Source organism: Lampetra planeri, unplaced genomic scaffold, assembly GCF_965212315.1.
Source record: "Lampetra planeri unplaced genomic scaffold, kcLamPlan1.2.h2 scaffold_798, whole genome shotgun sequence".
NCBI lineage: Eukaryota > Metazoa > Chordata > Hyperoartia > Petromyzontiformes > Petromyzontidae > Lampetra > Lampetra planeri.
In genome coordinates this window covers 293-21,307 of record NW_027615620.1, presented here as the reverse complement: position 1 = coordinate 21,307, position 21,015 = coordinate 293, and the positions used below count along the sequence as shown (strand labels likewise).

Genomic DNA, 21,015 nt, shown 5'->3' with positions numbered 1-21,015 from the left:
TTTTTTCCTCCACTAAACTCGTTTCGTTTTCAGTGAGTGATTTGTGTCAGTCGACTCGTTTGCAGGGAACCAACGACGGATCAGGTTCACCCGCACTCGGCTTAATCATGAAATGAACCAATCTTTTCAGCAAGTGATGAATCGTTGGTGAACACTGGAGCAATTCCCTCAACAGATACGAGCTGGATTCAGGTATATGACGGTATGTAAATGCTATTTTTGCTTAAACACAGTAAAATCCAGACGTGTTTTAAGTTAAAAAAAAGGTTAAGAGCTGAAGAAAATCAATGAAATCACAGACCTGTAAAGTGAAAATGAGCCGCAGCACATTCAACACAGCATTTACACAATCAGTATCAGTAGAAAATGAACAGAAAGTTATAAAGTGGAGTGCTGAAGGAGAAGATCAACGAGAGAAGAGTGAGAGCAGAGAGGCACCGGACACTCACAACAGACGCTGGCTCACTGTTGATTTGGCCAAATTCATCCCGCTGCCTTGTTGATTGCATTATTGTCATTGAAATAAGGTCGTTTGCATGAGGCCTTTGTGGTTTTTGCCTTCAGACTCCGCCCCCGCTGCGGTCCACGCTCACGGGCCCTCTCTTATTCAGCGTTTCCTCCGCCGTCTTCATCAGAATGGCCAGGCGACTGTCCGCCACTTGTCCCTTCTTCACAGCGCTCATCAGCTGAGAAGACAGAGAGGGTTTGACAGAGCGACGTGCGGCAGGTGAGACATGACGGGGGACATCACGCTGCCAGAGGGCCCCAGACACGGATCCGACCACCTTCACATGCTCAGGTTCACAGGAAATGAATCCAACACCAAATGAGTTTGTCCTGTGTTGGAGCCGCACTTGGATGGGAAACGTTGTCATCACAGGATGACTCCTGATGTCCTACATGTGTCCTTACACCCTCTGGCCTACATGTGTCCTTACACCCTCTGGCCTACATGTGTCCTTAGTCCCTCTGTCCTACATGTGTCCTTACACCCTCTGTCCTACATGTGTCCTTAGTCCCTCTGTCCTACATGTGTCCTTACACCCTCTGTCCTACATGTGTCCTTACACCCTCTGGCCTACATGTGTCCTTAGTCCCTCTGTCCTACATGTGTCCTTACACCCTCTGTCCTACATGTGTCCTTAGTCCCTCTGTCCTACATGTGTCCTTACACCCTCTGTCCAACATGTGTCCTTACACCCTCTGTCCTACATGTGTCCTTACACCCTCTGTCCAACATGTGTCCTTACACCCTCTGTCCTACATGTGTCCTTACACCCTCTGGCCTACATGTGTCCTTAGTCCCTCTGTCCTACATGTGTCCTTACACCCTCTGTCCTACATGTGTCCTTAGTCCCTCTGTCCTACATGTGTCCTTACACCCTCTGTCCAACATGTGTCCTTACACCCTCTGTCCTACATGTGTCCTTACACCCTCTGTCCTACATGTGTCCTTACACCCTCTGTCCTACATGTGTCCTTACACCCTCTGTCCTACATGTGTCCTTAGTCCCTCTGTCCTACATGTGTCCTTACACCCTCTGTCCAACATGTGTCCTTAGTCCCTCTGTCCTACATGTGTCCTTACACCTCTGTCCTACATGTGTCCTTAGTCCCTCTGTCCTACATGTGTCCTTACACCCTCTGTCCTACATGTGTCCTTACACCCTCTGTCCTACATGTGTCCTTAGTCCCTCTGTCCTACATGTGTCCTTAGTCCCTCTGTCCTACATGTGTCCTTAGTCCCTCTGTCCTACATGTGTCCTTAGTCCCTCTGTCCTACATGTGTCCTTACACCCTTTGTCCTACATGTGTCCTTACTTCCTCAGTGCTTAGAACCTCACACCCTGTGTCCTTACGTCCTCTATCCTTAGAACCTCACACCCTGTGTCCTTACGTCCTCTATCCTTAGAACCTCTCACCCTGTGTCCTTACTTCCTCAGTCCTTAGAACCTCACACCCTGTGTCCTTACGTCCTCTATCCTTAGAACCTCTCACCCTGTGTCCTTACTTCCTCAGTCCTTAGAACCTCACACCCTGTGTCCTTACGTCCTCTATCCTTAGAACCTCACACCCTGTGTCCTTACGTCCTCTATCCTTAGTACCTCTCACCCTGTGTCCTTACTTCCTCTGTCCTTAGAAACTCACACCCTGTGTCCTCACTTCCTCTATCCTTAGAACCTCTCACCCTGTGTCCTCACTTCCTCTGTCCTTAGAAACTCACACCCTGTGTCCTCACTTCCTCTGTCCTTTCATCAAGGTCACGTTCATGGAAACGTCTCTCCAAGTGTAGCTTCAACACGTCTCCACAGATGTTTCAGACTATGTCCACACACAAACCCAGCTGGTTCTTGTTTGTTTTCTGTGATCATGCCATCATCTCCAGGACTACAACCATGGAACCACTGACGGAGTTAGCACATGCGGGTTAAGAGAGAGGTGGGACTATTGGTGGTAAAACCCGACAGGGCACCGGTCTCTGTGTGGACATGGCCTGAGTGTGTTTCCCCTCCAGACGTCGACCCCACAGACTGAACAGCGTCCTGTACCCTTCAGGACATGTATACTACCTGTTTGTCGTCCCTAAGTCACACAGACACAAACACACATGGACATGAAGCGTCAGCATCGACACATGTTGACACACTCCTGCTTCTCATATTTGGACCAGCAGAGGAAGTCGCCAGCTCCCGGCGGAGCTCGGCTAATGAAGACGGCCATCAGGTGCTGTAACGACTCCTTCCTGGACCGGTTGTCATGTGAGAAGGTAATTGAGTGGTGGATGGACACGGGAGCACCCGTTACAGTCTCTCTCTCTCACACACACACACACACACACACACACACACACACACACACACACACACACACACACACTCATTGCTAATTAGCTTGATGTTGCCTGTGAACGCGCCATGTGACGGGTTCACACCTACTGGAGGACAGATCTTCACCCCTCCAGAGTGTTCCATTTCCTCATCACTTCAACAGCTTCATCAGCCTTCACGTTTGCTCTTCATTTTAGTCAGAGAAAACCATCATTTGTTGTCAATTTGTTGCCACGCTACTGCCGAACAAGAGAGTTCCTCGTCTCGTTTCCTCAAATTCTGACATGAAAATGTACACTTTTAGGATTTAGATTTTCACGTTTCTTGTCTGTAGATTTTCTTTGTAACACACATTTGAGTCCCTTTAGCCAGGGAACGTTGTGCTGCATCTGATTCCAACATGAAACAGCAGGACGACTCCACTTTAGAACGTCAAAGCTTTCCACAATTTGTCGGAACAACGAAGCTCTGAGGAGCTCTGGGGTCAGTTTGAACGCACACGTGCCTCTAAGTCTCGGATGTCGCTTACGTACCTGCAGGAATTCATCGATCTCAATTTGGCCGTTCTTGTTGACGTCCACCTCGTTAAGGATTTCGTGGAGGGCGTTCTCATCGATGTGGACGTTGATGCTCTGCGACAGAGGGTCGTTAAGATGATGGAAGAGAGACGGAGAGGAAGCGGGAGGATGACGGAAACGACACTCACTTCCAACACTTGCTGGACGTCGACGGTGGTGATGAACCCCTTGCTCTCTTTGTCAAACTTGTGGAATCGTTTCTTGTACCTGTGGAGGCAAACATCAGGTCAACCACCGACCTCACAGCGACAACTCTGACTGACTGAAATCACATGACCTTTCTGCTGACTAATGACTGCGGGCTACTTTTCAAGCTTTGAGAATCCCTTTTTCTGCAAAGGGAACGTGAAATGAGCAGGTGACAATGCTCATTGGTCAGTTTCACATTCAGTGAGAGAATCATGAATTCTTACTGGCCCCCTAACTCCAAATTAGCACCGTGGAATAAATGAAAGGGTATAAATCTGGTGTTTTATCCAACTCCCCCGACACCTTCTCCTCAGTCCTGTGTCTGATTTCTTTCTGGATGAAGCATCAATTCTTTGTAATCCTATAAAAGATACCTGGCAACTTCCTGGTTGTCGAGGTTGATCTCAGACGTCTTGGTCAGCTGCTCGGAGCGAGACCTGTAGCCCATCTCATAGTACAAGAACTTCTTAGCTGCCTCCAGCTCCGCCTGGATTGGGCCGTCCCAAGGAGAAAAAAAAAATCACGTGTGTCGTTACATGTCACATGTTTCCTGCAGAACAAACATGGCCGCCCGACAGCAGCTGGAAATAGCAGCTTTCACTTTTCTTCTGCCAAAAATTTGAGTGTTATGAAACACGCAATAGTTAAGTAAGTGTCAGCAGGTTTGCTCTGTTGGTGTAAGAAAAAAAAAATCTATTTTCAGGCTGTATGACGACCAGCTGCTGAGTTACGTGTGCATGAAAACTAAGCCCTCATTGTTTGCACAACAGCTTGAAATTGATAATGGGTGGGGACGCTGCCGCTGTCATGAGGAAGCAAACGATGAATGGAGTGCTAATTGTCATACCGTCCTGCGCTCCTGACTCCAGTCCAGCTCCTTCCCCATGATCTGGACGATGCGTGGAAGTGCTTCGTCGGCCGCCTGCACGTTCAGGAAGCCCAGGCGTGTCCGGCGCGCGATGACGTCAATGGCCGTGCAGGCGTACTCCTTGATGGCGTACAGCACCTGAGGAGGAGAGGTGGCCGCTCAGAGGGGGAAAAGGGTCGTTCGACGCGGGACGCTACTCCTACCTCGGCCTCGATGTAAGGGAACTCCGACACCAGTCGCTTTCCGACTATCGGCCATCTTTGCCCAGTTACCAGGGCCATCTTGGCCACGTCGAACGCCTTCCCGCCGTACGTCGACGCCAGATGCTGTGCGACCTGCGCACGGACATAAGAACACATGTTAGCGACAAACGATTTAACAGTCGATTTATGCCTCTGCGTGGGTGTCTCCGACGTTGCTGCGGTAACAAGACTTCGCTATCGCTTGAAGAAAAACAGCCTGATAACTGTAAAAAAAAAACCACGGTGTTCTGTCGATTTTTGCTTTCCGTCAAGATTTGCTACTTCCTGACTCTGCGCATGCGCTGTAACACGTCACAGAGTCTTTAGGTCACACCCATACATTTTTGCTACTCAGGATTTAATTGGCACTTGGTCGAAACGGGTAAAACGGAATGTTTTATTTTTAATGCAAAGTTCACAGAATGACATACTTAATTGCGTGTACTCTTACCTTCGCAGCCCATGCAATCGTGAAAAAATGTGCACTAAATGCTATTTAAATCATTGAAGCTCACAGTTACCATTTATTGTTTATGGTTGCTGTTTTGTTGTTGTTGTTGAATGTAAAAAAAATATTTAAAATAAAATCAATGAAGCAGGTCCTGTGTGATCTTTAACAGATTTATTTCACTTATGTTCTACTGTACTACATAAGGCCAGTGAGGTAAGTGGTGGTTGAAAATAAAGGTAATGACCAGTGGTATCAAAATCTGAGGGGATAGCAAGAATCGACAGAACAATGGCGAGTGAGATTTACGCAGAGACACAGGATGACCAGGGTCTGCAGCCTGAGGTGCACCTCCACCAAAATGTAACTACGGCAACGCAGAAGTTGGAAAAAAAACACAAGACGCCGTCAACCAGTGTTTTACTGTAAACGGTGCAGGGTGCTCGTACTACGCTTTAACCCAGCAGATGTTCACATGCGTCAGCTGCCGGTGCTCTGACGATGGATTTCACCTCCTGGAGTTGAACGATAAAACGACGGCGCCACTTTGTCAATGAGGTGTTCGGTGTTTACAGAGAACGGGAGAGTTATTTGCCAATCACATCGCTGGCTAGCTGATCATGTGAAAGGGCAAACGCTGTCCAAATATCAACTGTGACCTTTGAGGACTATTTCAAACGTCGGAGGTGGTTCAGAAAGCCTCTAATGAGGATACCGCAGGCCACTTTACGAGATTTTCTCCACCAAACCATGTTCTATTGAATTTAATGGAAACGCACAGACTAATTATTGCAAAGATGACGTGCAGCTGATGTAAATCAATGTGGCCTCCCTTAATGCCATTGATAAATTGTGCAGCGTGCAGGTCTTTTTCGACGTGCGTCCAGTCTTTTGTGCGCCTGAAATGTCAGCGTTGTTACAGCTGCTGCAGCTTAATGTCATCCGCACCGCACCGCCTGCGCTGAAGGCACAGACAGCGGTAGTTAGAGGTCCAGTGGACAATGAAGACGAAGGAATGAAGGAAGGAAGTAATAATCCCACCACGGCAAGTCCAGGCAGACAACGCCGTTTGTGAGTGGGAAGGCTGCTGGATCGCGGTGCGATGGGAGTTTCGACTGCTAAAAGGAACCGCGATAGGCTCCGTGCACCAGCTTCGTGACGTACTTCCGTGATCGACAGAGGAACAGCGGGTAAAAGAGCAAACGCACAAGCGCTTCAAAGCTGAATATAATGTGAGGAATGTTTTGAAGTTCCAGAAAGCAGTGGGTGGAATCTAGAGTTTCTAGAACAACAAAATTAGCTTCCCCCGCTTCTTCCCGAAACATTTTACTGCTGTAAAACGTGCGATTGGACAAGGACGTAGAGGAAGAAGGTCCTCTGCCGATCACTGTCAAACATCTGAAGTCTGTCACAGGGCTGGCGAACAGACCACAACCTCCATCCCAAGAGCTCATGTTAGCGTTTTGGCTATGCAGGGGCTAAAAGGTGGACCTCACCTCGCTCTCCAAGCCGTAGTCCTGCACCAGGCGGATGAAAAGGGTCGGCGTCCAGCCTTTGGCGCCCTCGAGCATCAGACCCACCGTCTTGCAGGGCTCAGCGTTGATGCCATGCGATTTGATGGCCACATCCAGCGTCTCCTCAGCCATGGACCTGTAGGTCGTCCACTTCCCACCTGGAAACACACACACACACACACACACACTGTGCACTGGTGAGATTTCATAACAACACCAGCTGATGCTCAAACCCTCCCACGAAGACGAAGCTGACCGGCGATCGTGACCATCCCGCTGTCACTGACGCTGACTATGTGGTTTCTGCAGATGGACTGAGTGTCTTTGGAGTTGGGGTCCGTCACCAGGGGACGGATGCCGCTCCACGCTGCCAGCACGTCTCCTCGGCGGACTGCAGGGGGCGGAAAAAAAGTCAGGTTGAATTTCAGCATATTTGTAATCAACAATAAAAAAGGAAGTCAGGCATCAGGACAACACCACCTTCGACGTCAGGGCTGAGGTAGTTGCGAACCTCCCGGAGGATGAAGTTGATGTCGTCTTCCCCTGGAATAGGGTGAGCCGTCACCCCGGTGGGTGTGTCAGTCGTCCCGGCGATGGTCATCTTCTCCCAGGGCAGGAAGAAGATGACCCGTCCGTCGCTTGTGGCCGGGTCCAGTAGTCCCATGTTGTCAGGGCTGTGAAAGATGATTCTGAGTGATTAAAACTGAGTGGGATTGTGTGTGAGGAGCAGCAGAGGTGTGTGTGTGTGTGTGTGTGGGGGGGGGGGGGGTTGAAGATGTAGGGAGGAAGATGATAGAAAAGGGAGGAAAAATATTGGATGGCTGGCATTTCGGGCGCTGCTCAAAGGCCTCATGCTCCCTCGGGTTTCACTCAATAAGCGTCACTGAACTTTGAAACTTCAACGGAACCACTGTGCTGCTCACTTATTAGGATTGTCGAGCGCTTGTATGAATAGGTCAGATGTTATTTATCCAACGCAGGATGTGATCATCAGAAGGAGAAAACGTGGAGGTGAAATAATGGACTTTTTCTGCGTGTGTGAGCACCTGAAGTAACCTGGGATCACGATGTGCACGCCAGCGCTGGGCTGGCAGATGTTGCTGGTTTCCTGGTTGTCCATCTTCCTCAGGGAGTCAGTGAACGGCCCCGTGGCGTTGATGACACACTTGGCTTTGACGTCAAATTCCTGTCCTGTGAGTTTAAACAAGTTCAAACCGTACAGTAGACTAACTTGATTAAACAGCCTAATTCTGCGTTGACTTCAGACTATTTTTTGGTCACGGACACGTTTGCTTTCTGCTTCGTCGACCGGATCAACGTGCCGTCGCTTCAGACCGACACGCCCAGTGGAGAGCTAGTTCTTTCTTCTAGTTAGACGGCGGCGGACTGCATGACTCACCGGTGATGACGTCCCTGCAGCGGGCGCCGCACACCTTCTCCGCTCCAGTGTCAGCGTCCTTCTTCTTCAGCAGGCGAACCACCTCTGTGTAGTTGGCGACGGCGGCGCCATACCGAGCGGCGCTGAGTGCGATGGCCAGGTTCATACGCGCGTCGTTGTGTTGCCCTGCAGCCAACAGTTAACAAAAATAGAACAAATATTTCCATGATCAATCGCTGAAGTGACATTTCACAGAATATATGTAACTCCCATCTTTCAATGCCAGCGTACTATAATGCACGGTCACGTCGTTGTATGGAGATGGTTGCCATGGTTACAGAGTTCTCTAAGACAGTCATGTTAACGTATATACACATACAAATGTTTGGAGCCGGTCATTAAATATAAATGTTTGCAGTGACAAAGCAGCGGTGATCCCTCAAATGAATTGACCAAGCACATGGTTTCTAGCTTTCATCATCCAGTGTCTGGATGATAAAGGAGCTGCTACTGTCGGCGCGTGGAAACGTAACCAAGACAGCAGGCGAAATAGCTGCTGCTGCTCCGCGAGTCCCGCCGACGACAGCACTCGTCTGTGCTCTACACCGCCGGGAGAGAAGGTCAGACTTGGAAATGTCATGGGTGTGATTGTTCCAGACGGCATAATTGGAGAAAAGACGCCTCTCCCCTCCCCCTTCCCAGCGCATGATGGCTGGGGGAGGTGGAAATTAAGCATACACCTAGAAAATGCTCTTCTCTTCATCAGCCTACATTCAGCCCACAATTGGCCAGTGTTTTTTTTTATTTTATTATGTTTCATATAAAAATATAATGAGGGGAATTTGTAGTCATGAAACAAAAACCTGTAGATTGAAATCAGTCAACCAACGCAGTAGTTTGTATTGATATAGTGTATAAAAAAAAAAAAATCCCCCCTCCAGGGCACAAAGTTATTTCGGCGGCCATAAGAGGAGAAGAGCATGAGCCCGCAGCATGATGCTCCTCACGCTCTGATGGACACTCAGCATATGTCCGCTTCTCCTCCTCCGTCGAACACACAGCTCGTACCGCCGCAGGGGAACAAGAGGGCACACGACCAGCCCGTCCACGCGATTTCATCTTCATCTTCAGTCTGACCGGAAGAGGATTAAAGGTTGGGGTTTTTTTGTTTTTTTTTTTAACAATAATTAAGGATGCCACTGTTATAGATTTTCAAGGTGTGATTATCACATTATTTGTAGTATGGAGGGAAACAGAGATAATCTAAGTATTTTCCCCCTATATCTTTATGTCAAACATTACTCAGCCTCTGCTGCTTTTTTGATCAAACTGTTTTGGTTAAAAGTGGATAAAAATATTGTGATCAAGGTGATCAATATATCACCCTCATTCCTTCAACCCGTAGAAGTCATTCTTTCTGTAGCCACATTCGACAGGTTCAACAGTGATAATGACTTATTTCTAAGCATGTTTTCCCCCCGAAGTGGTTCTCATGTTTATTATCAGACCACACCACGTCGCAGGCTCGACTACTGCTGCATCGCCAACCCACAACAAGCCGCGATTGTTAAAATCCTCGCGATGAACCCGCCGTGACTTTCCCAATCGCCGTTAATCGTAGGTATGATTAATCCCGCCATTATTCGATCTGAGTTTATCATCGCAGTGAACGTGAAGACGTGTGCGAAGGGCAAAAGCAGCGAGTCTATTTACAGCAAACAGAGACATGAATCGAGGGGAACGGCCTGTTCTTCAGCCCGACGTTTGTCTGTAAACATGAGGTTGACACTCCTCTGCGGGCGTGTCCACCCACCGTCGTAGTAGACGATGGCGCCCACCAACTTGTCCTTCTTCAGCATGGGGAAGTGCTCCAAGGCCTTGGTCTTACTCAGGACGTAGCTGCTCTTCAGGCACTGGATTCCCGCTACCAAGTCGTACATCTTGATCCCCGCCCAGTAGTAAGGCAGCTGCCACCATCTTGGACGTGAAGACGGACACCGGGACTCATCAGCAGATGTGTAACGTCACCAGTTAAACATCACCGCAGACGAGCAGGCGTACTTGTAAACGGGAAGCATGATGGGGAGCGGCGCCGACAGGTGCGGTGCGATCTCCAGTAGGTTGGCTCGCTCATGGAGGGCCTCCTTCACCATCATATACTGGTTAGACGCAGAAAACCATCATGAGAAGCACAGACTGACACAGCGTGAGGAAGCAGAAGATCAGGGGGAAACCTGTTCGTAGTCTAATTTCATGATGGCCTTCTGGAGATAGCGGACGCCACCGTGGATGAGTTTGGTGGCTGCGGCTGCTCGTCCCTGAAGAGAAATCGCTCCTCTCGACCAGAGCCGTCTTGAGGTCTGACAGGGACAGACAGCAGGAGAACCCATGAGCACGTGGGCTCTTGTTTCATGCCGTTCTCTGCGGCGTGCTGACGGTGAAGCTTACTGCGCGTGACCGCGTCTAAGGCACATCCTGCACCCGTGGCCCCGCCCCCGACGACCAGGACGTCAAACTCGGCATTTTTCAGCGCGGCGAGCTGGGCCTGCCGCGAGGGAAGCTCGTCCGCGAAGGGAGCTTTCAGCTCTGCCTCTGCAGCCACGTGCGCTAAGCGGGCCTGGAGGTCACACACACACACACACACACACACACACACACACACACATACACACATACACACATATACACATATACACACACACACACACACACACACACGAATTAAAACCAGTTCTTTCAATTAAAGGAATAATTCTCAGATTTTTTGTCACTCTGGGTTAATTACTACATTTAATTCTATGTTAAATCATGAGTCAATTAATCAACAGAAATGTAGCAACACATTTCTTGAAGTGCATTTTGAAACATTGGAAGCACAATGGGAAGTGTTTATGTGTTATCATTATTTATGTATAATGATTTAACTGGGTGAATGTAGGTGTAGAGTTACATTTTGGTGTTTAGGATTTTATAATCAAGTGGTTGAAATCAATAAAAACATGTGATGTGTCAAGAAGAGACGTCAGCTGTGATTTCACTTTGTTTTTGTTCATGACTGCCATGATGACATGGAAACTCCAAACATCTTCCTGTTAATGTGCTTGTAATGTCTCATAACGCTTTTACATGAAGTGAAGTGCTGCTGAATTAACCAGTTTCTCATCGCAGAGAAAGTCGCTCCCTGCCGAAACATGCAGATCATCTTTGCCCTAAACGAATCGTCTCTCAGCACCGTCTATTTCATTAGCAAGAGAATCAAAGAGCCAATCACAAGCAGCCGTCTGCTAAGAGAATGAACCCCCCCCCCCTCCCTGCCCGCTAATGAAATTTTTCTTCTTCTTTTTTTTTTTTTAAGGTACATGATTGCATCAAGCTGCTTTAAAGCCAGCGAGGCATTTGACTTGCAAATACCAGCACTAATTCACGGCTGCAACCTGCAAAACAAGCCGCTGATACGATCATTGTCTGTTTCTGATGATGCCGCCGCAGAATGAAGTGACGGCGCAATCATTAAGTCGCTGAAAGGCGCGGCAAAGGCCCGTGCTAATGGCCGATTGGCCGCAAGCCCCGAAGGCTTCTTCAAGACATTGGTCCTTGTGAAAGGAGACAAGACGGACATTCATCTTATCAGCATCGCAATTACTGGGATTAGAGGCTCATGCATGATTATAAACTACTGCTCAGATAATAAGATTTCATCAGGCTCGTCTTCTTGCTTACCAATCCAGGCTTGGTTGACGGGGGCGACGACGGCAAGAGAATCGCACCGGGACACAAAACAAAGTTCACATTAGTCCAGTTGTAATTCCTGGCCAGAAATAGGCCCCGAGTGGGGTCAGAGGTCGCTGCAAACACAGCTGTTTGTCCTTCTCAAGCCAAGCTGTGGTTATTCCTAAGTTAAGACAGCAGCGTGGCCAGCTTGGAAAACTTTGTCTTTCACTGTCGTAAAGTTAATGCCCATGGTTTGTCAAGTTCCCAAACTCCAAAAAGGAACAGAGACACACCTTGTCTTTTATAAGTGACACATTAAACGAGGCAAAAGCATCTGTGAGTCGATTGTTCCATCATTACAATACCACCAATGCCGTACAAATTAGTCTTGTCTTGTGTGACATAACCACCTCACACTTCACAAGGCCAACATGTGACATGATGCTTCTTGCACAGCCGCTGGGGAGCACTGAATAAAACAACACATTCCAAAATCAAGTGAGGACAAGCCTCTAAAGTCAGTGCCCGCCTGCTCAGGGCCGATCCATGTTTGTATGTGCAGGACCCAGAAATACTCGCAGCAAGAAATCCACCTGTGAAACATGGACATCAGGTATCTGACATGCGACGACTGCGGCAAACCTACCTGCGTCTTCCTGTACTCTATCAGCTGCGACAGACCAAAGGCCGCAGCGACCGCCCCGCCGCCTATGACCGCCGTCCGTTTCATAGCCTTCCTGAAAGCCATCGGTCCTACAGAGCAGCAGGGAGCGCAGACATCAAGTGTTATGAGAATTTTACTTGGAGGCAAACACGTGTGAGAAAGCTGCAAATCCGGCTGGAGTTCAAGAGAAGAGAAATATGTTGTCAAGTGTGTGCTGGTGACTGCTGGGGGACACGTGATTCTCTGTTATTATTTAAAACATGATCAGATGTATCGATTGGCTCTACAAAATAGGCAGTATTATCATTATTCAGCAATTCATATAATTTTAATAAAAATACATGACAACCCCCCCCCCCCCCATTTTTTTCCCCAAGGAATCTGCAACGTACTATGTACTGTGACTAATAACTGACTGTGTACTGTTACTGCCCTCACAAACGCCTGTGTTCAGAATAAAGGTTTCCAGGAAGTGACATACGCTGAGACAGCCTCCAATTCATTTTCATAAAACACAGCTGCAGATGGCACAAATGTCAACAATCAGTGAGGGAAAACCAAATGACCTACTGCTAGAAGAAACCTCATGCGGTGGTAAGCTTTTACAACTTGGACTAACATTTTTCTTCACTTTAAAATGACCTTGGAGGAGCTGTAAAACAGGAACCGACGAACAGAAAAACCTCTGGTTGTTCTGGAGCCTTGAGTCTCCACAGGCCTGAATACGGTGTGAGCTGCGTTCCATGATCATATGACAGAAATATAATTATAGCTCGGACAGAGAGCTTGGGCTGGCTGTTCATGTCGCACGACACATGACTCAATACAATGTCAACAAGCACTACTGGCTGGATCAAACTGACATATTGTCTCTTTCTAAATATTGGATAATTTACTCATAAAGTATTTTTTATATATTTTTTTTAACTCGTGAAATAGTCCAGTTACTATTCAATGCAAATTTATAGCTATGTTGCGAATTATTTCATAAGGGGTTTAAACACAACTCGAAAACATGCTCCATGCTAGATTGTGACTGGGAATTTAAAAACTGACTAAAAGACTAACTATGGCAAATATGTGCCCAGGGTGTGTGTGTGTGTGTGTGTGTGTTGTCTTTTTTTCAGATGCAGTAGTACAGCAGGCTTGTTCAGGTTGTAAAGCGAAGGTGATTGAGGGGAAACAAATACAGAACTGATGGAAGTAAGAAACTCCACCTCCTACAAATAAAGACATCGCCGTCCTCCACTTTTAATTAACTCCTTATGAGTCAGCATGGAAAAGGGACTTCCTGTTTGCAGCATTCCCACCGTATAAAGTATTATTTATTGCTGTCAATAGTTTAATACATTGTTTTAACCACAGAAGAAGACATGGATTTCATTTTTTTACCTCACTTCTATCTCACAGATAAACGTACGATACCATACGATCCGATACCTAGGTGGTTTTCGGAATTTATTTGTAATATTTGTGTGCAGTTTTTAACACATATCACCTCGACATGCCATTTACTTTAGATGACAAAAGGTAATTTCTTCTCGCAAAATCCAGCAACGGAAACAAGCCATGTTTTGCCCTTTTAGCTATCGGCTAACACACAAAGCTAAACAACGTTTCGACGTTTTTTTTTTTTTTTTAACAAACCAAAACAATCGGGTGACACAATATATGTTCTGACTTACAGTATTTCTCAAACTGAGGAGGACATAAATCGCTCGGGGCGATGCAAGGCGGCGACTGACAGCATCGGTTGCTCTTCAAAGACTAGCCTGTGTTTGACAGTTACAACCAGGAAGCAGAGTGGTGCCGGATTGAGCGACGTGCCAAACAACCAATAAGAACGCAGGTTGTGGTGCACTTGTCCAATCGCATTCACGCATTCAGGTATTGGGCGGGGCCGCCTTTGTGACATAAGGGCAAAATCGCACCTCCCCCTCCATCCTTCTCCTTGAGGATAATAATTACAGAAAGAAGAGCCACCAGCTGTCGTTTTCTTACAGCACAGGAGACCCGCACGCAAATAGAAACCATCCCTACACGGAGGTTCTAATGGTGTCTCTCACGGGAGACACGATTTTCAAATAAAAAAAAGCAGAAGCAGCATAGTTGCACAGACACTGATAGTAGACTCATAGTAGATCGTAATAAACTAGATTGCAGCAGGAGTCAGAGAGAGAGAAGAGAGAGAGAGAGAGAGAGAGAGAGAGAGAGAGAGAGAGATTCTCCACCCTCCAAGGCTTGTGCGTAACAGGGCACACTGTTGCGCACCACGTAAACAAAAGCACATTGTGGGTGTCCCTGACAGCCAGTCCAACCAAAGGCAGCAGAAGTCTTTTCCTCTGCTCTCCACCACACATCTGCAAGCTAAATGGGATCGTTTGGAGTCGTCCTGCACTGGATGGAGCATTTACTGGTTGTCTGCTAGTTCCGGCAGGAATCCATGTCTTTGGAATGCCTGCAGGTGATTTTCTGTTTTATTTATACCAACTCTTAGAAGCTCTGGAATACAAGACCTTAAGGTAAGACTTGCAACTTCCTCTGCAAACTAGTATTTTCAAGGTATGCAGTGTGATTTTTGGGCGCTGCATGTTTGTGCGTTGCATTATGACGTGTGCTTGCTTCCCGTCCATGCTTGCAGTGATCATGCCATGTGTCCAGACCCAGTGCGGCTCCTCTCCACAAGGCGCCAGCCCGGCGTCTCAGAGCTCCGGTGGGGAGCGCAGCTGCGACTTCCTCACCCCGGAGTTTGTCAAGTTCAGCATGGACCTCGCCAACAGTGAAATATCCGCTGCGTCGTCCGGCCCCGGCTTTGGCCCGTTAGCGGACTCCTACAGCTCGGGTACGACGTCAGGCCCCCGTGTCTCTTCCAAATGCCGATTCAAGGGGAGCGCCCCTGCGTAAAAGTGGAGGATGCGCACGGATGCCCGCGGTTTCCAAATCAGCATCACGCACACCAGTCCGACGAACTCCTCTCCTCTCCGGGTTCGGTGTATTATTACCGGTCTCCGTCGCCGCACACGTCCATCGCATCCAACTTTCAGCCCCCACCAGGACACATATGGGACGACTCCAGCTCTCTGTACAGCTTCCGTCAAGACTATTTGGCGGCGGCGCACAGGAAAAACGCACTCTCCAGGTTCTCGTTGTTTTCGCTCAAACACGCACAACAAAGCGGCCAGAGCGTGTCCACCTGCCAGATGAAGTTTGACGGATCTCTCCACGTGTCCATGAACTTGGACGCAGCCGGAGCGCAGCAGCCGGTGGACAGTCCCGGGGTTCTGGGCTACCGTGGTCTGGGGAAGCAGCCCGGTGTGGGCTTCTCTCACCCTCTCCAGCTCACTCACGGCCACCACCGCCTGATGGACTACCAGGCTCCACCCCCGCACCCGGCAGAGGACCGCTGAGCGCGGAGGGTCGGTGCGCCGTGTGCGGGGACAACGCAGCCTGCCAGCACTATGGAGTGCGCACCTGCGAAGGATGCAAAGGTTTTTTCAAGGTTTGCTCTGAGGGCGCAATGTTTCAGCCCACATCTGTGATGTAAACATACGAGCAATTGGCGCAAAAAGTTGAAACACGCAGCAAAAAATAAAAACCAAAAACACTGGGACGTTCCCTCCTAAACTGTTGATTATGCTTCAGCTGCACGTTTTGATCTCCTGACACACGTTTAAGAGGGCAAATGTCCCGTATGAAACGTGCTATGAATTAAAAGCTCCCCTTCCTCACTTCGAAGGAGATTCCCGGGGGGGCATTCTCCAAATTATGAATGACCACGACCCTGTATTTACCCGGGCCGCCCCTGTCTGTCTGCTGCATGCCTTATACAGCATCCGAGGGCCCCCAGGACCAAGAGGGCTGCTGGTCATTTTCAAATAAAAATCATTTTAAAAAAAACTCCCAATTGTAAGAGCCCCACCAGGAGTGATGGTGCTGTTCTGTGGTATCATTTCAACTTCCAGGCAAAGGTGAACTTGGTTCTCCAGAGAACAATATTGTGCTTTAATGGAACAAATGTGTCGGAAAAGCATGAAACTGTGACCCCAAGGAACCTGCCATGAAGATATGACACTAATCATGCAAATGTGACTTATTGTTCTAAGATGATTGCACTGAATGAAAACATTTATGCATATAACATGAAGTTAGTAGGGTAGTGGTTTTACTGCATCTGAAGGGAAAAGTGCAATCTGCTCTGCAAAAATGAAAAATCTTTATTAAGATTATTAGTCTTATTTGCAGTCTAATTTGTAGTTTAAATATCTATATACACATGGCACACATCATCTGAAAAGGTAAATTGTTTTTAGATAATCTTAACTGCTTCGTTTAAAAAAGCAGAAAAATCTGCAAGTGGAGCAAGTGCTGTTTTCTTATCACAAGCCAAAAAAAAAAAATCCTCTGACAGATTTTTCTGCTTATATCAAGAGAAAAATGTCTTAAAAAGAAACAACAAATATTTATGTACGATTTTTAGTTTCTGGAGTGTGGAGTTTGCACCATTCAGTTGCATTCTCACAAACAAAAAATCAACAACATCTTCTTCTCAGGACTTTGTATGCTGACTAACTCTTTAATTTTCCAACAAACTCCAGCGCACGGTCCAAAAAAATGCCAAGTATGCGTGTTTGGCTGCCAAAAGCTGCCCGGTGGACAAACGGAGGAGGAATCGCTGCCAGTACTGTCGCTTCCAGAAATGCCTTGCTGTGGGAATGGTCCGAGAAGGTCAGGTGATGCTTCAACCGCACCTGCTGGTCTTCATTTCCGATTGTATTTGGGTGAGATTATGTGTATTTATGTGTCTCTGCAGTTGTGAGGACCGACGGTCTAAAAGGTCGACGGGGTCGCCTGCCCTCAAAACCCAAAGCTCTCCCAGACTCGTCGTCCCCTGTCGGCACGCTGCTGAGCGCCCTCATCAGGGCGCACGTGGAGTCCAATCCTCCACCCTCCCGCCTCGACTACTCCAAAGTAAGCCCTGTCATTCATGTTGTTGCGGTCCAACGTCACCTTTGACCCCACTGCTGAACCTCGACAGTTTAAAGAAAGTCCAGACAGCCCTGCTGGAGACGACGCTCAGCACGTGCGGCAGTTTTATGACCTCTTGACCCAATCGATGGAGGTGATTCGAGGGTGGGCGCAGAAGATACCGGGCTTCAGCTCCCTGCCCAAGCACGACCAGGACCTCCTGTTCTACTCGGCTTTCCTGGAGCTCTTTGTTTTACGGCTGGCGTACAGGTAAAGCCGGGCTAAGGTCGCAGTGGGTGATCGCTCTTGGCTTTCAGGATGTTTCTCTGAGCTTGCTGGGGTGTTTCAGATCCAACCCAGCAGAAGGGAAGCTGATCTTCTGCGACGGCTCCGTGTGGCACCGGCTCCAGTGCCTGCGGGGATTCGGGGAGTGGATCGACAGCATCGTGGAGTTCTCCACCAACCTGCAGAGGATGAACCTGGACGTGTCCACCTTCTCCTGCATATGCACGCTCGCTCTGGTCACCGGTGAGATGTTCCCTCCTGGTTTGTGCCAAAGGAACTGAAAGTTACAGAGATCAAATCTAGATGCAGGGACAGACTTTCCAATGATGCTTGTGAACTCTGAACCCACAGAGCGACATGGCCTGAAGGAACCAAAGAAAGTGGAGGAGCTGCAGAACAGCATCATCAAGTGTCTGAAGGACGGCGGCGCCGGTAGAGACTCGAACTGCTGGTCCAACTATTTGTCCAGACTGGTGGAAAAGCTGCCTGAACTTCGCACCATGTGCATCCAGGGCCTGCAGAGGATTTTTTATTTGAAGCTGGAGGATTTAGTGCCGCCGCCTGCAATAATAGATAAGTTATTCCTTGACACGTTGCCGTTTTAGAGACATGAGCGAGCGCGCACTCTGGGGCATTTTCTGTGTTTTTCTCAGTGATGATGACTTTAAATCCTGCGGCGGTTTCACATCTGTGCGCTGCATTTAAAAACAAAAACAAAAAAAAAGTAAAAACTCTGATATTGATTTTTGAAATCAGAATTTCCTGTGCAGTTGAACTGAGTGTGAACAGTTGATTTAGCGCCCCTGTGCAATTTAGGTTATTTGATTTGAATTTTTATGGGAAGTCAGGCCAAAATATTGGACTTCTCTTCCTCTGCTCAGCCTGTCATGCGATCAGAGGCGTTCTTCATTTCCATTGTATAGCAGTCATATGGAGGTTAATATAAATATAGTATGTTGTGTCGTCATTGTCCATGTTTTATTAAACAAATGACCTTTACATCTGCTGGACTGGATGATTTTTTTTTCAGGTTGCACGTAACTCAACACAACGAAATTTACCCCTGAGGCAAAAAAAATGAAAATAAAAATACTGCCAATCTGAAATATTTCATATTTTATATATTTGTATTTGAATAATATAAACTACATTAATAATACTAATGACGTGAAAACAAAATTAACAATAACATACAAATATGTGGATGTGTACCCAACACAATTTACATTAAATTACAGCCCTACAGATTTAAATGGTTAAAATGGGAGATGGTAGAAAATGGTAGAAATGGTAGAAACCATAAAATCGTGGTGGCATCGTCGTGAGCCTCCTGTTAAAATGTCTGCTGGAGCTTTCGTTTCTGCTTCACATTGGAAAATAATTCCAAAGGATTCCAGCGCCTCAGCCCTGTTCTGTGATAGACTTGCACTGATTGTCCACTGCCCACTGTCTGTTTCTGTGTTAAAACACATCATGCACATGCCATTAACCCACACGTGTGTGGAGGTCAAAGGTCAAACCAGTTTAGTAGATGGACAAATGAAGCAAATACATTTCAGGTTGATTTCTACAGCATAAACAGGCAAACGTGTATGTTTTAAACTGCTAGTGTGAGGACGGTGTGTGCTTAGTCACCTGTCTGATAATGCTGATAATAATAACTTTTCTAAAGCGCCTGACGAACCTTTGAGCAGCAGTTTGAGGCTTCATTTCAGCGATAAGGCAGGAGGCTGCGCTTCTGCAACAGGTGGTGATGAAGAAGGGATAAGGGGATGTGGGATATCTAGTCCTCACATAGCTGCACCAACCCACCGCTCCGTGGCCACTGGCTGCCTGACATTTACGCAGCCCTTCGGTCACATTTGGCATTAAGCATGTGTGTCTCTGCCACGGTTCGCCGTCAGCATCTGCAGGAGGAAACGTCAAACACAGGGAAAGGATGAAGCCGCTAAACACAATCAAATACAACCAAGAGGCACCACTTCGTTTTCTTTTTGCCTTTTTTTTTTTTTTACCTTTAAAGACCATCGTTCTCAGTAAACAGTGATAACATTTCAATATCAGATCAGACAGAAATGAAATCATCTGTAATTATCCCAGCTGACTTTTCTGCAGTATCTTCAATCTGCCAGAAAGAATCAATGTTCCGATTTGGAAAAGGTCTCATAAAAAAATAGAATGATGTTCCCAAGAAGGTTTTAATAGGGCTGCAGATCAATAGAGGAGGCTGTTCGATGCTCCAGTGTGGCCGGCGGAGATAGAAATGAATCAATAACAGTATCTGAGAAGCATCCAATTTATTCCAGTGATGATGCTGATTGACAGGAGGAGAGAATGCATGATCAGATACAAAACGACTATGTCTGTATGACAATGGTACACCTCAAATAACGTAGAAATATTCACTTATCAAGACGCAGCACAATGTTAGTGAGTCAGTGACACAACTAATGTGATGTTTACCTTTGCAGCAAGTACATTAAACGTAAATGTAAATGTCCTTTAAACTTTCAAAATCGTTGACAGGAGCCAAACCATGACGACAGGTTTGCTGGAAAGGTGAGATGTTGACCGAACAAAGACAGGGGAAAATGAACTTTTCATCTTTCTTTAAAACTTTGTTCAGTCAGACTCCACTACCTCCCAGGTTCAACACTGACCTGCACATATCAGCAAAGGTTAGTTGACCTGCCCTACACAGACAGCCAATCATAGTTTAGGATAATGTTACAGCAATGGAAGTTTCTTGAGTCCGAAGATGAGACGAGACCGTGAGAATGTAGAAATCTGACAGATGTGACGTCCTTTAAAGTCCTTGTGTGAGTGTTTTACAGGGACATGACACACAGCTCTTCCTGATTGTCTCTTCCTGTCAACAAACAGGTTGTTTGTGGGGCCCCTGGAGCCCGGCGTCCCCTCGGGCTGCTTGCGGCCACACAGGAGCATCAAATATTTGATCTCAAGAGCTCGACGTGTTGGGATTTTCAGAGGCGCTGACCCCGGTCTTTGATCTCAGCATCCACCCAGCTTCAGTACAGATTAACCCTTATCACCAGCAGCCCAGAGACCCCGAGCATCAAGACCAGGGCTGATGGGTTTATAGGCGGCAGACCCCCCCCATCCACCCCCACGTTCACTTTCAACATGTAATCCATTCCAGATTATTACAGATTACTGATCAAGTGCATTGATGCTTGTTGTGATTAGAAATGGATCTACTGGTAATATTCATGTGCTTAGTCAATCAGGATACGGAACAAGTACAACATCTCATTTCAGTCTCCCGTCGTCCCTCTGGAATATTCTGTGTGTGTGTGTGTATGTCAAAAAAGGAAGGTTTTTCCC

The 21,015-nt window shown here is 47.4% G+C and overlaps 2 protein-coding genes across 2 annotated transcripts; one reads left to right on the top strand and one right to left on the bottom strand.

Moving 5' to 3' along the window:
* Positions 1–560: 560 nt before the first annotated feature.
* On the bottom strand, positions 561–12,504 carry LOC144741989 (glycerol-3-phosphate dehydrogenase, mitochondrial-like). The gene is given in 17 exon segments (XM_078624484.1): positions 561–686; positions 3,362–3,460; positions 3,535–3,613; positions 3,970–4,082; positions 4,443–4,601; positions 4,667–4,798; positions 6,650–6,825; positions 6,924–7,058; positions 7,148–7,341; positions 7,714–7,858; positions 8,067–8,231; positions 9,859–10,022; positions 10,107–10,204; positions 10,280–10,345; positions 10,347–10,405; positions 10,494–10,662; positions 12,403–12,504. Coding segments are annotated over 17 exon segments (2,181 nt in total).
* Positions 12,505–15,066: 2,562 nt separating this feature from the next.
* On the top strand, positions 15,067–18,275 carry LOC144741990 (nuclear receptor subfamily 4 group A member 2-like). Its single transcript, XM_078624485.1, is given in 8 exon segments — positions 15,067–15,259; positions 15,262–15,806; positions 15,809–15,919; positions 17,016–17,145; positions 17,231–17,388; positions 17,456–17,655; positions 17,735–17,913; positions 18,022–18,275. Coding segments are annotated over 8 exon segments (1,770 nt in total).
* Positions 18,276–21,015: the final 2,740 nt, after the last annotated feature.